Source organism: Microtus oregoni, unplaced genomic scaffold, assembly GCF_018167655.1.
Source record: "Microtus oregoni isolate MIOR12 unplaced genomic scaffold, Mior012 000007F_ref0000211, whole genome shotgun sequence".
NCBI lineage: Eukaryota > Metazoa > Chordata > Mammalia > Rodentia > Cricetidae > Microtus > Microtus oregoni.
Genome location: NW_024543066.1, coordinates 39,295,775 through 39,310,598, shown reverse-complemented (window position 1 = coordinate 39,310,598; position 14,824 = coordinate 39,295,775). Strand labels below are relative to the sequence as shown.

Sequence of the window (14,824 nt, the reverse complement as noted above, 5' to 3'; positions counted from 1 at the left end):
AAGAGCTAGTTCCAGCTAGTTCCAAGTCAGGCTCCAAAGCTACAGAAAAACCCTCTCAAAAAACCAAAAATGAAACCAAACCAAAATAAAAATCCTGCCATATGTAGCAAAACAGACTTGAAAGTAGAATAGAAAAAAGGATTCTTGGGGTCTAGGATTTATTGGGGTCTGGGATGGGTGTGGACTAAAGATGTAGTCATTGTACATCTCTCCAAACAATGTGGGCAGTTATGCTAAGTAAAACATTTGACAGTATAACATGTAAAAGTGGTGAGAGGCAAATGCCTGACATTAAAATATATTTCAGCTTCCTTAATAACTCATTCTTGTTAGATGTAAACACATAGGTAAAAATAAAATTTTACTTTAGGTTTTTAAATCAGTTTTATTTGGAGATGATCATATATAATGATACAAGTTTGTTTTTCCAACTCTAAGGGGAAAAGGGTTGAGGCAGGAAGATGGTAAGTTCAATGACAGTTGGGTGGGATTTTGGATGAAATAAAATGGTCAAATGAATATATGAAATTGTGGTTGGCATTTTGACTCACTGGGTAAAGGTGCATGCATCAAGCTTGAATTAAGAATTCAGTTGCTTGTAGTTAGTTAAAGACTGTTTTTTAATTTCAAAGTCTGTTTTCTCAAATTAGCAGAAAAATGCTACCTGAAAGCTTGTTAGAAATGTGATATTGTATTATGGGCTCTAAAATATTAGGATTTCTACAGAAAATACTGTAGCTGGGTAGTGAAAAAGAGGGATTTATGATGCTTACCTAATGTTTGAAGATTACATGGCCAATAAGAAAGATATTTAAATAGTGCTTTGCCAGGCAAGTAAAAATGGCATAGCTGCCGTTTGGTCTGCCTCAGTGTGCAGGTTAGGGTAGGGGAAACGCAGCTCTGTCTTCCTTATTTAGCTCTGTCCCCTTCCTTAGCTAACTTGCAGAAAGGGCATGTCTAAAAAGGGAAATATAAGCATCTACCTGGAGATCTAGCCGGTAGATTTTTAAAGAAAAAGCTGACTTGATTTTTTTTTAAAGTTCGGAGATGGACTGTCATCTCTTTCAAATCAACATCACTTTCAAATTTTTATTACATTTGTTTACTTACATGTGTGACACAGCACATATGTAGAGGCCAGAAGAGTTACTTCCTTCCTTACACTGTGTCATTTCCAGATTATCAGACTCTGGTTGCCAGGCTTTGGTGGCAAGTACTTTTACTTGCTGGGCCGTCTTGATGGCCCCAGCATCACTGATTTTCAAAGAAAAAAAGCAAGAGAGTCAACCCTAAGGATGGATTCATCTGCCCGATACAGGAGAGAACAGGGGATTTGTATTCACTGCCCAAAGCCATTAATGGCTAACATGCATTGAAGGAGGGGGAGGTGCTGAGACAAGGGTCTACTCCAGTTTTCTCTAGTTCTATCTTGAGAAAATCTATATGCTTCCACTTCTCTCTTCTGATTTGTGACTGAATGATCTGTGCATTCATGACAGTGAGGTGTTGAAATCATCCCTGCTGTTACTGTAATAAAGCCTATTTCATTTGTTGCCCTCCTGGTTTTTACTGTTTGTTTAGTTTGAGACAGATCTTAAGTACCCTAGCCTAACTTTGAACTCCTGATCCTCCAGTCACTCACCATACCTACCACACTTGTCTGGCTTTCAGGGTTTCTGTTGATAATTAGTCCAATAGGATTATCCTTAAATGATCTTGTGGGTTTTAAGTCTTTCTGGTGCTGACCTTTTGACAGGTTGACTATCATACATTGTAGAGAGGATCTTCTCTGGCTGTTGGGGGTTATATAACAATCCTGTCCCTGAGCTGGGCAGTGGTAGCACACACCTTAATCCTAGCACTTGGGAGGCAGAGGCAGGTGGATTTCTGTGAGTTCAAGACCAGCCTGATCTACAAGAGCTAGTTCCAGGACAGGCTCCAAAGCTATAGAGAAACCCTATCTCAGAGGTGGGTAGGGGGACCCAGAAAACAAACAAACAAACAAACAAAATCCTGTCCCTGATGGTGCATGCCTTTCCCAAAATTAGAGAAAATTTCTGTTTTCATTTGTCCTTATTAAAATTTTGAGTATGTTGATGACACACATATTTGATCTTTATTCTCTGGAATGAGCAAGTGAGTGCTGGGTACTTCTGCTCAGCCATCTTGCCTTCCCTTCGACAGTCACTTAAAGTAGCACATTTTAAATATTCCTAGGCCTTGATTAAGAAGTCATCTGAAAATTACCACTGGGAGGGACTTGTCTACAATAATATTATTGTCAGAATGTTTTTGTAGTCTTAAAAGTTGTGGATATTTTGCTTGTGTGTAATTGAAGGGATCAGGTGTACCCGTTTTCTATACCGAAATCCTTACACTTTATCTGGAGGTGAACATGTTGTGTTGTGTGAGACATGTTTAAAAATCACCCAGGCTGTTTGTGATTGCTTGTTTAAATTGTTTTTCTTTTTTACACACTTGTAACTATAATTGTGGTATATGAATAAAGGTGCTAGTTAAAAAATGATCTTTTTTAACATATTTTTTAAAATGATTTCTTCTAGAGACAAAAAAGCGTCAGTGTAAAGTTCTTTTTGACTACCTTCCACAAAATGAGGATGAACTGGTACTGACAGTCGGGGATATCATTGATATTAACGAAGAGGTAAGGACCAGAAGGACTTTGTACATTCGCAGTAGCACAGCAGTTATGTGGTGTGGCTTCTAGAAGAGGGCTTTGTCAGTTTATTAAAATTTATAAAAATTTTTGCCCGTTTTCAATAAAATTTAAAGATAGTCCTTGTTACTTGTGCTTGCTATGTCCTGTTTGTGTGTTTCTCTTAATAAAAATAAACATTTTTTTAAGCTTAAAATTAATGTAATTTTCTATTAGCAAGAAGCTCACCCAAGCCTGGCTACCCGAGTTCCATCCTTGTAACACATATAAAGGTGGAAAGGAGAACTGACTCTGCAGAGTTGCCCCTGACCTCTGCAGGCACATTACATACCATTATAATAATGCTAAAAAGTAAAATTAATGCTATTTAAATAGTCCCAAACACCAGAGAGCCTCATCTTAATTCTCTGTTGGCACAAAACAATAACAAAAATTTCCTTTTGAATGATATAGGAGTGCAGTGCAGAAATTGCTTTAAAGTCTGTCTTGTTTGAATTGTTGTATTTAAATTCTAGCCAAGTATGCTTTTTTTCACAGTTTTAATACTTTAAGATATGAAAACATTTTTAATTTCTTACATCTACGTTTCTCATTAAAGGAATATTTAAAGTTTTGCTGGCCAGTGAAGATGCTATTTTAGAGAGTGCTTTGATAAAATGTAGCAGGAATTGATTTTGTGTCATGATTTCTCATTTATCACTGGTATCTACAATAACTTGGAGAATACCTATACAAGAGGCCGTCTGATCTCTGTCTGACGGCCACACCAGTTAACGTTTATTTAGAAGTACTGTGCTAAATAAGTTTGACATTTTCTTCCTTTATAACAGAAGGGGTTATTTATCTTCATTTCTCAGAGGTAGAGACTGAGTCATAGAGAACCACATTGCTTATAGTTGTTACTCGTGATGCAGAAGAAGCTACCCCAAAATTAGTGGCAAAAACAACTGTTACGCTTGTGGGTTGTGTGGCTCAGGTATGCAGATAGACCACAAGGGATTGGCTTGTCTGTTCCATGGTGTCTGGGACCCCAGCTGGACGGGTTCAGAAGTCAGGGTCTGGTGAGAGCCTCTGTAAGAAAGTCCCTCTATTTACACCTATGTTCTATAGCCTTGAAAATTAGAACTGCCACTTGGACAGCTTTCTAGTGTCGTTTCCATTTGGCTTGGATTTCTTAGAGGATGGGAGTGTCTGGAGATTCTGAAACCTCCTGACTACCCGCATAATAATCAAAAAGGTTCAGATTTTGGGTCGAGTTATTGTAAACACTCCATAGTCTGAAATCCAAAATGTTTTGAGTAGAGGGCACTTATTTTGATTTGCACAGCAGTTTCTCAACTCAGAGTGCAACCAATTCAACATACATGGGGAAGTGCCTTTTACAGTCTAGCCTTGGAAATGATAGCTGCTTACAAACCATTTAGAAACTGTCAGGAGTAAAACCATCTTCATTTAACTTCATATTTGCCTGACATGTAGTGGCCTGAATTTGATTGTGTGTAGTTTGCCATCTTGTTGTGCCTGTCTGGAACAGCTTCCTACTCCCCCCGCCCCTTCCCCCCCATGGAGGAGTTGAACCCAGGACTCTGTGTATAGTGGGCCCTTGGTTTTTAGCTAGGGTCTGACCAGGTATTTCCGGCTGGCCTCAAACTTGTAGTCTTCTTTTTCACCTCCTGAGCACTGGAATTACAGGCATGTGTCTGTAGGCTCAACTGCAGTCTGTTTTTAAATGATTGTTTGCTTTGTATTTGTTTGTTTTTATTAGTGTTTCTTAGAGACAAATAAGGGTCTCAAAGCTCAGTCTGGCCTTAAACTGTTGGTTTTCCTGCCTCAGCCTCCTCAGTGCTGGGATTACAGGTATGGTTACCATGCCCAGTTCATTATTGCTATGCTTGAATGAGTGTTCACTGCCACTTTTCCCAAGAATTCCTTAAATAACTTTTAACAAGTTGCTGATATTTGGAGTTTAATACTGATTTTTTTTTTTTTTACTTTGTGGCTGTTCCATTTTGTCATATTTAATTCCATACCACACATAGCTCCTATATTTTCAATCCTTTACCATAGTTTCTTTTTTCCCTTTTTTTCCTCTTTCTTTGAGGCAGGGTCTCACTCTGTAGCCCACTTCTTTGAACTTAAAATTTAGCCTGGTCTGGCCTTACACTCAAAGCAACTCTCCTGCCCTATTCTCTGAGTGCTGTGGTCAGACACGAGTCTTCATGCTCAGTTTCATTTGCCTTCGGTCTGCTAAAACCTCTGAACTCTTCATGCTTGCTGCTTTACTTTGCCATCCCAAGCATACTGTATCTGGCTATTAGTAGTTCAGCTATATTGTATGTAACCATCATGAATTTTGATATGACTATTTTTTCCCCATATGCTTTTTATCTAGAAGATTCTCATTTAAGCTTAGTGTTGAGTTTCTTGGTCATTGGCTTTTAGGGGAGAAGATTCTGATACTTTCCAGCTTATGCTCCCGTGCTTTTATTGCACTTTTTTCCTCACTTTGATTACAGCACTTATTTTTACATTTCATTATTATTAGTTTACTTGTTTTTGTTTTGAGACAGGAACTCACCATGTAGTTTTGGCTGACTTAGAACTAAAAAAGGTTGACCTGTCTCTTTCTTCTGAGTGCTGGGATTAAAGGTGTGCCACCATGCCTAGCAGTCACATTCTAACTATGTGCTTACTGCTTTCTTAGATTGGTTTTTCAAGAGCATGGATTGCTGCAGTCTAATACTCTCCTAGGTTAGCTATTCAGCAAAGGCAAGGAAGAGATTTTTCATATGCAAGGTTTAAATCTTCTCCCAGCCAAAAATCATGGCTTGTATATAAAGAGTGCCTATTACATTAATTATTTATTAAAAATTTTGTTTTCAGGCTGGGAATGGTAGCACATGCCTTTAATCAGGAGGCTGAGCCAAGTGGATATTTGTGAGTTTGAGATCAGCCTGGTCTACTTAGTGAGTTTCAGGACAGTCAGAAAAATTTATGTAGAGATCAGTTTGCTTTCAGTTATAAGGTGGATAGCACTGAAAATGATTTATGTAAATGAGATATTTCTAGCTGTGATGTAAGGTTGATAAGTAAATGATGACAGCAGTGTACTCTACTGTTATTCTCTAAATCCCTTTAGCATCCGTTGTCCAACAACAGAAACTATACGTCTGAAAACAGTCAGCTGATTTTTTTTTAATAAATTGAGCAATCTTATTATTAATGAGTATAAAGGCCTTGTTAAAGATTTTTTAAAAAATATTCACTGGTGTTTTGCTGACTTGTATGTTATATCTATATGAGGGTGTCAGATCCCTTGGAACTGGAGATATAGACAGTTGTGAGTTGCCATGTGGGAGCTGGGAATTGAACCTGAGTTCTCCGGAAGAGCATCCAGTGCTCTTCACTACTGAGCCATCTCTTCAGCCGTGTTAAAGAATTTGATTCATGAGAACATTTTTATTTGGAGTAAGGTACTTATTAGATGAATTTTGAAAGTGATTTTTTTCAGGGTTGGAGAGATGGGTCAGCATTTCAGAGTACTGGCTGTTCTTCTAGAGGACCCCAGCTCACGTCCCAGCGTTCACATGGCAGCTCATATTATGGTAACTCCAGTTTCAGGGCTTCTGATGCCTTCTTATGGACTCTGGGGCCATGACATGCTTGCAGTACATATACCACCATACACATAAAATACCCATACACATAAAATGAACAAAATAATAAAATCAAAATATTTTTTTCAGTTTGCTTAATAATTATTGTTTAATTAAAAGGGGGGAAATAAGATTTTATACATTTTAACACTCTTAGAAATGTTTTTTACATTTGTTATTAAATTTATATTTAATTATATCTGTGCATGTGGGTCTGAGTGTAGGTATGTACATATGTGTGCAGGTGCCTGAAGCGGCTTGAGGTTTGTGATCCCCAAGAGCTTGGATGTTGTGAGCTGTCTGACATGGATACTGGGAACTAAATTTTGATCCTCTGCATTCTTAACTCCTGAGTGTGTGCGTGCGTGCGCGTGCCTGTGCCTGCGCCTGCATGTGTTGTGCTAATGCCATGACACATGTATAGAGGCCAGAGAGCAACATTTGGGAGTCAGTTTTCTACTCTGTGGGCTTCAGGGATCAAACTCAGGTCGTCAAGGTTGGCAAGCAGTCCTACCTGCTAGTCATTTCACTGGTTCACAAAGGTTATATTCTTAGAGTTACTAAACTTTGTCCAAACGAAAATTTTTAAGTAAATAATTTCATCTTATTTTTATAAAGCAACGTTCAGTAATGTCTGAGTACCATTCCATTCAGGGGCTATGTGCTTTCTCAGTTATGCATTATATTCTACTTGTCATTTAATAAAAAGTGTTTGTTTCATAGGTTGAATTGATTATAAGTTTTCGTTGTAAACATTACAAATAATATAATTAATCCCATGTATGACTAATTTAATATTAGCATAGAAATATTGGTTAGACATCATCCACTTAAATTTTATTTCCCTGTTGTTTTCTTTCTTTTAAAGCACACTTGTTTTGCTTCGTTAACTACTTGCTCATATATTTTTACTTAGTTTTTCCATAGAGTGACGTTTTCACTTAAAAGAATTTTTTACTACATTTGGGCTGTGAACTTTTTCAGGTGGAGGAAGGCTGGTGGAGTGGAACTCTGAACAATAAGTTGGGACTTTTCCCCTCAAACTTTGTGAAAGAGTTAGAGCTCACAGAGGATGGTGAAACTCATGAAGGTCAGGACGAATCAGGTAGGAGAAAAAAACTTGACTATGATTTTATCTCTTGGAATTCTTCTTTTGAGTGCTTAAAGAACAGATTATAATAGGAATAGAAGGGGGAAAAAATACCTGATCAGTTTATTCTTTTTCCTTTCCCTGAGTTCTGTTTAGCGTACTATTTGAACTGCTGAGTTTGCAAATGGCCTAGCTTAATAATTGAGAAAATTTTAAATAGCAGTCTTTTGTTTTCTATATTCATATTCCAGATTCTGTTTTCCCTACAATCAAATGCCAGTTAATTAATTCATTGTTATTGCTGTTATTGTTATTTGGTCTTTTGAGATAAGTTCTCTATATGTAACTTTGTCAACATGGAACTCACTGTGTAGACCACACTTTATTTGAACTTGTAGCAATCCTCCCGCCTCAGTCTCAGAAGTACTGTGATTCTAAGTGTGTGTCCTACCATGTATAGCTTAATAAATTTGATCTCTTGTCAATTAGAGACAGAAATTCATCTTAATATTCTCATCATTTAAGGATTTAGTTGAGGAAATGTTAACACAAGCTAATTATAAATTAATACTTTTTTTTTTTTAAAACACTGTTGTGGTATTTAGGAAAGTTGCTTTAAAATACTACTTAAATTTTGAAGTGTAGGTAGGATTGTACATTTAGTGAGGATAAGTAATACATAGCTATTTTTGGTTATGTATGTTACTGATTTTAAGGGTTAGTCTATAACCTGTAAGATGCCAGTTACTTTTTCTTTTCTTTTAGAGTCAGTATAATGCCAAGGTGTGTGTGTGTGTGTGTGTGTGTGTGTGTGTGTGTGTGTTTCTTCTTTATATGAGTAGTGACAGTGAATATATGCTATCTTTGCCTTTCTGTAATTAATTTGCAATGAGAGTAATGATTTTATCAAAAAGGTATTATATGCAATTGCAGGGCAGTGCATTGTTTTGAGCTATTATTTTCTTTGACTTTTGTAGTACTTTTAGTGTTTTATATACAGATGTGCAAATGATTTGAAGTGAAATGAAAGCTGTTAATGCAGAGAATGGATTCTGAGCTTTTGTGAACTGAATGATAAGAGACTTTTAGAGAAAATAAATCCAAATAATAATTACAACTTTCATAGACTTGAGGTTGGAGACATGGCTCTGCAGTTAAGAGTACACACTGCTATTGCAGAGCAGTTGGTTTCCCAGCATGCACGTTGGACAGCTCACAACAGCCTGTAACTTATTAGAATATATAAATTTTGTTCACTGCCAAATGCCTATTTTGTGGAATAGTGTGACATGTCGATAGTCAATGAATGAAAGAATAGTACTTTTTGGTATACAGAGAATTTTCAGGCAGTTTAGAAAGTGAAACCCTTAACTTTGGAGGGTATTGATGTCACTCTTACTAAGGGAGATGAAATAGGACACCTGGTTTATCCAGTGAGTAGTAAATCATAGTTGGGCTGCTGTTGATTTCTTTTATACTTCTTAATGTGTAGAAGACATGAACAGGAAATTAGGTACTAGGCATTTCTTAGTATTGCAGCCCTGTGGTTTGCCTGTTGGACTCTGATTTCCAAGTCATGACTGAGAGTGCTGAGTAGTGACATGAGAGCTCATTTACATTTCAGTGGAGGCTTGTCATTAAGTCTGCAATGTAATAGTTACAGACTGAAAGGAAGCCCACATATAAAAACTGCTATTCACTTAGCATCTGTAGTTTGTTTACTTTTAGTATGTTGAGTGTTTGTTGTCCAGCATACTGTGCTTAGATTCTGGGGATTCAGTGGTGAATAACAAGCAGCCCTTCAACTTTGAAGCTTTTGTTACTTTCAAAAAGAAAAGACTTTATTAAGTGAGTCAAAGTTAATGTAATTTGACATGAGAAATATGTCACAAGGAACTTCTGAGTACTATAGATGTACATAAAGGGGGAAAACACCTTTTGCAGAAGTCATGTGTTGAGATCTCAAATCAATAGGCCAGTGCCTCAGCAAACTTGAAGAGTGAAGAAAGGCCATAGGTTTTCAAGACCTGGAAGACAGTCATTTCAGAGAGATTTTGGATTATATAGTTGAAGGTGGTAAGTGTTAAGGATGGAGAAACGTCAGGCATAAGACACTAAAACCACCAAATCACAGAGAATGTATGAAGGGGAATAACATGATCAATTTTTTTTTTTAAGCTGGATTCTTTTGGTTGCATGTGGAGAGTGCTTTGAAGATGACTGGCTGGCAGGCCCAGCTGAGAGTGTTGTGTTAATTTAGGTAGAATAGAAGAATGCTGTGGTGGTGGAGAGACATGGGTAGAATGGGAGAGCTCCATCGGTTCTGTATCATTTAGGACTTAGTTATGGTGGGATATGGAGAGTGACTGAAGAAGAGTGGTCAGAGATTACCAGCTAGTCTTTGAGTTAATGCAGATACTGTTTGTTGTCAGGAGCTAGGTTTAATTTGGGAGAGATGGTGAATTTACTTTAGAGATGTTGAGTTAGAGCCCTCCTAGGGAATATGGGACTATCCAAGTAAAGATAATCAAGATAATCTCCCTTCCTCTTTCTCCCTCCTTCTCTTCCTTTCTTCACATGTATATACATAAACACAGGGAAATGTGGAGCCATCTGTAAAAGCTTCTAGACTGGTGTTGTAAGATTAATGGTAAACTGGATTGTTTCTATTGAATGTTGTGTTTTCATCAGGTGTCTCTGTTGTATTACTTTTCATTAATACCTAGTATAATTCATGATTTTTTTGGTAATTTTTCAACAAAGGATCACATTTCAGATTTTAAAAATTGTTTTATGTTACTACATGGAGGTATACATGAAGTAGTTTTTGTTGTACAAATTTAGTGAAAAAAAGGGAAACAGATCTTATGGTAAATAATTATATATTATATATATATATGTATATATATATATTCAATGATTATACATTCGAGCTGGAGCAGAGGTGTATTTAATGAGCTATTAAGATGAGATGCTAATAAGTAGTGGAACAAACCAAGACAAGAGAGGAGTAAAAAAATATGTATAAATAAAAAACGAGTAGCAAGCTAATGGATTTAAATATTATTAATTATATTAAATATAAATGGTCTGAAAATTGAATGGACAAGATTGCCAGACTGGTAAGTATACTATCAAGGTCTCTTATAACTCTTACCAGGTTATAAGAAAGATAGAACCTGATGTTCTGTGTAAGACATACTAGATTTTAGGATAGGATGGTTATATTAACATCAGAGAATCCTTCAGGAAAAGAAATACCTCCATGAAGCTTCTTCACAGCAAAATGCTCTTTCACAATCTAATGCACTCCTGCCTGCAAACCATGACGTGGTGTTAGTTCTTCCCAGGTGGTGATGAATCAGTCATCTCCTAGTGTCACCTCTTTGTACCATTAGGAGACAAACCATATCTAAGTAGTAGTATCTTGCTAAGAATCTTTTGTTTTCTGAATTTCTTAGTCATAAAATTAAATATAGTTAGAGTAGTTATTTTATTCAACATAGCAACAAAAATCAAAGTACATTTGAGCACTGTGTTGTTTATCTTTCTGGATTGTTTTTTTTTTTTACAAAGTATAAGATACAGATATTGTAGAAAGTGTTGTAAAGATTTTTGTAATTTTGAGTGTCATTCTTCATAAACAAAATTATTCTTTTAGAAATAGCTTTGGCTGGCCCTACCTCACCATTACTGTCTCCGGGAAATGGGAGTGATCCTGGATCAGTTACACAGCCAAAGAAAGTTTTCCGAGGAGTTGGATTTGGAGATATTTTTAAAGAAGGCTCTGTGAAACTTAGGACAAGAACATCCAGTAGTGAAACAGAAGAGAAAAAACCAGAAAAGGTATTGTACTAGTTTGTTTCTTATTACTATAATTCACACTGACTAAAACTGACTTGGAAGGAGGAAAGTGTTGGTTGGCTCACATGTCCAAGCAGTCAATCATTGAGGGAAATCAGCAGGACTCAAGCAGGAATAGAGGCAGGAACCATGAGGAAAAGCAGCTTACTGGCTTGCTCAGTTGGCCTGGTCCTTCTCACATCAGTCAGCAATCAAGAAGATGTTTCACAGACATGACCCACAGGCCAGGCTGGTGGAAGCAATTCCTCAGTTGAGCTTCCCTCTTAGGTGATGGTAGTTTGTGTCTGGTTGACAAGAACTAACCATCACAGGTAATCACAGTTAACCGTCACAGGTAGTCACAGTTAACCATAACAGGTAATCACAGTTAACCAATCACAGGTAGTAATAATGCATTTAACTTAGATTAATTTTATTCATTGTTTAATTTAGTATTTTGGGGGTGAGGGTATTGGCTTTTTGTTTGTATGCTTTTTTGAGATAAGATTCTTTATGTAGCCCAGGCTAGCCTGGACCTCAAGATCCTCCTGGTAGCTCACTCCTCATCAATAAAGATTTTTTTTTTAAGTTATAAAAGAGTGAAAGTCTGTTAATTAATTTTGTGGGTCATGGGGGTTTATGAATGGGAAGCTTATGGGAAACTTCTTATATAATGGCTAATAATTTTATTAGGGTGCTTATTAATTGATAAATCCAAGACAGACTTTCCTTAGTGGCAACCTCAGTGTCCTTTAGTTATTACAGTGTAAATATAAAAGGGAAATATTTTTGTTTTGCTTTTTAAAGCTAAAGATTTGTTATTTTTCTTTTAATTTAATAAATACCTAAAAATGAACTATTTAAAGTGAATTCTAAATAAAATATTAAATTACTTAAGTGCTACATAACTTTTCTCTGGATTCTCAACAGTAGCTAAGTTTACTAACCTCAAATAGATAATTTTATTAGCATGTTACTAGCATTTTCAAATGAAATCAAGTGAACAATCCGTAATTTATAAAATCTAATAAAAAGCTAAAAAGTAAACCTTTAAGTTTTTGTTTTGGGAGGAAATAATTGCAATCTTGAGCCTTTCTTTGGAAGTTTTGGTTCTCAGTGTTTGTATTTTGGAGATACTGACTGAGCAAGTACTTTAGAAGAAAGGAACTTCATCCCTATAATTCTCATTTTAAAAAATAGCTTTATTTTATGTTTATATGTGTGCACGTATGTGTTTATGTGTATATGTGATATGCACACTTCAGCCTGAGAATATCAGAAGAGGGATCTGGGTCCTCTGAAAGTGGAGTTCCATGTGCTTGACTGAGCTTCTGCGTGGGTGTTGGGAACCAAACCTGGGTCTTCTTTAAGAGCAGTAAGTCCTCTTATCAGCTGTGCCGTCTCTCTAGGACCTATAGTTCTCATTTATAGCTCCTTATCTCTTAAAAATTTTAAATATTTCATTATTTACCCAGTTCAGCCACATCTCATTTGGTTGGTGTAATACCAAACCAAGATGGTGGTCTTCTTCTCTGCCAGGTTCCTGCATATTTTCCTATTTAATTGTGAGTTGGATTTAGGAAAGAGCATCTCTGCTTCCTGCCTTGCCCTTTCCTACCTCTGAGACTCTTGGCATTAAGATTTTAGTATGATGGCATATGTCTTTAAACCCTAGCATCTGAGGTAGAGGCAGATGAATCTCTGTGAATTTGAGGCCTGTCTGATCTACATCTCAATTTCCAGGGCAGTCAGGGCTCCATAGTGGAATGCTGTCACCCCCCACCCCCCCCCAAAAAAAAGATTATAGGGTATAATGAATTAATGGATTAGAGTCTCAGTTTTGTGAAATGGTGTTCTACAGCTTTTTGCTTTTGAGGTCCCTTTGAGCTCTAAAAGTGTGGGATGGTACTGAATAACTTTTTGATTAATGACATTGCATTAGTATTCTGCCAGTCACAATTCATAACGTCTGCTACGCAGTTATTAGTGAGAGTAGTCTCAAAGTAACATTATTTAATAAAGTAGGGAGCACTTGTTATGTTTTAGGTGATACCATATTGAAAGGTATGGTTAAAACTGTGAGAAATTAAAGTGAGTTTTTTGGAAGACAAATAAACGTATTGTAGGTTAGTTATCAGTGTATTCGTATTTTCAACCATTAAATTCTAATGTCATATGTGCTGCTCTATTTGGGTAGAGAACTCAAGGAAGCACACATTGAAGGTGGTGTAGGACCATACTCTATGGAGAAATGTCTAAGTAGTCTATGTAAGAATTGTAACAGTACCTAAATATTTTCATTCAGATAGTAATGAAGTGTAAAGTTTTTAAATTTCCCTCGTATTTCAGGGTTTGGGTGGGGTAGGAGTGATGTAGATGCAATACTCATATGAAACCCAAAGCTACAGTATACACATGTAAGAAATTATCAAATAATGCATAAATAAAATAAATTGAAAAGTTCCCCTCCAGTTTTAAGGCTTGGTGTTGTTAAGTATCCATTTTTGTAGATTCAGATCTGGGCTCCAGGACTAAAATCACTGCTTTGATGGGTTAACTGCTTCCTAATATAAAAAAGAAGAATGACAATCCCTACTTGATACCGAAATTTGTAAGGATTACGTTTCAGTCTATATAAAGTGGTTGTTTTATTTATTTTAGAATTTCTGTTATTAAATAGATAGTGGATACCTGAGTATTTATTATTTTAAGATAGTTTTAAAAATTAGTGGTTATAAGCCAGCCCTCAGGAGGCAGAGGCAGGCGGGTCTTTGTGAGTTCAAGGTTAGCCTGGTCTACAAAGCAAGTTCCAGAATAGCCAGGGCTGCAACACAGAGAAACCCTGTCTCGAAAAACCAAAATAAATAGATAGATAGATAAAATAATTAAAAAAAAAATTAATGGCTATTGGGTCTGGAAAGATGGCTTCCAGAGGACCTGGGTTAGATTCCTAGTTAAACTTGCATAGTGACTCCCAGCCCTCTGTAACTCCAGTCCCATGGGATCTACTGCCCTCTTCTGGCCTCCATGGACACTGCATACACTTGGTGCTCTGATGTAAATGCAGTTAAAACAGTCGTACATGTTTTGAGGAAATTTTTAGATTGTTAATTTTTTATTGCTGAATCTTTAGTTAGATTACTAAACCTAACTATAAGTACCATTATAGAGGACTGGGGAAGTGTAAAGGAAAACTTGGTTTAACATCTATTATTATTGGGCTGGAGAAATGGGCTAGTAGTTAACAATACATATTGATCATATAGAGGACCACAGTTCAGTTCCCAATATACATGTCAGGTGACTTAAAACCACCTGTAACTTCAGCTCCAGAGATCAACACCATCTTTTGTCCGCTGGGCAGCTGAATTCATGTGAACATTCCCACCTTACAGATACTTATATAGACGCATAATTTACAAACTAAAGTAAAATCTTAAACAATCTTCTTTTAGACTTACTTATTTTTGTTTTATGTGTTTGAGTGTTTTGCTCTCATGAATATCTGTACCAAATACATGCTTAGTACCTTCAGAGGCTAGAAAGGGGCTACGATCT

General features: G+C 36.6%; 1 protein-coding gene across 1 annotated transcript in view; it reads left to right on the top strand.

Moving 5' to 3' along the window:
* The window catches only part of LOC121450520 (CD2 associated protein), an 81,976-nt gene that overhangs the window by 38,007 nt on the left and 29,145 nt on the right, over positions 1-14,824 (top strand). Inside the window, exons 4-6 of the mRNA XM_041655480.1 lie at positions 2,565-2,665; positions 7,318-7,438; positions 11,085-11,269. Of these exons, the coding sequence (XP_041511414.1) occupies positions 2,565-2,665; positions 7,318-7,438; positions 11,085-11,269 (407 nt within the window). The remainder of the gene's footprint in view (positions 1-2,564; positions 2,666-7,317; positions 7,439-11,084; positions 11,270-14,824) is intronic.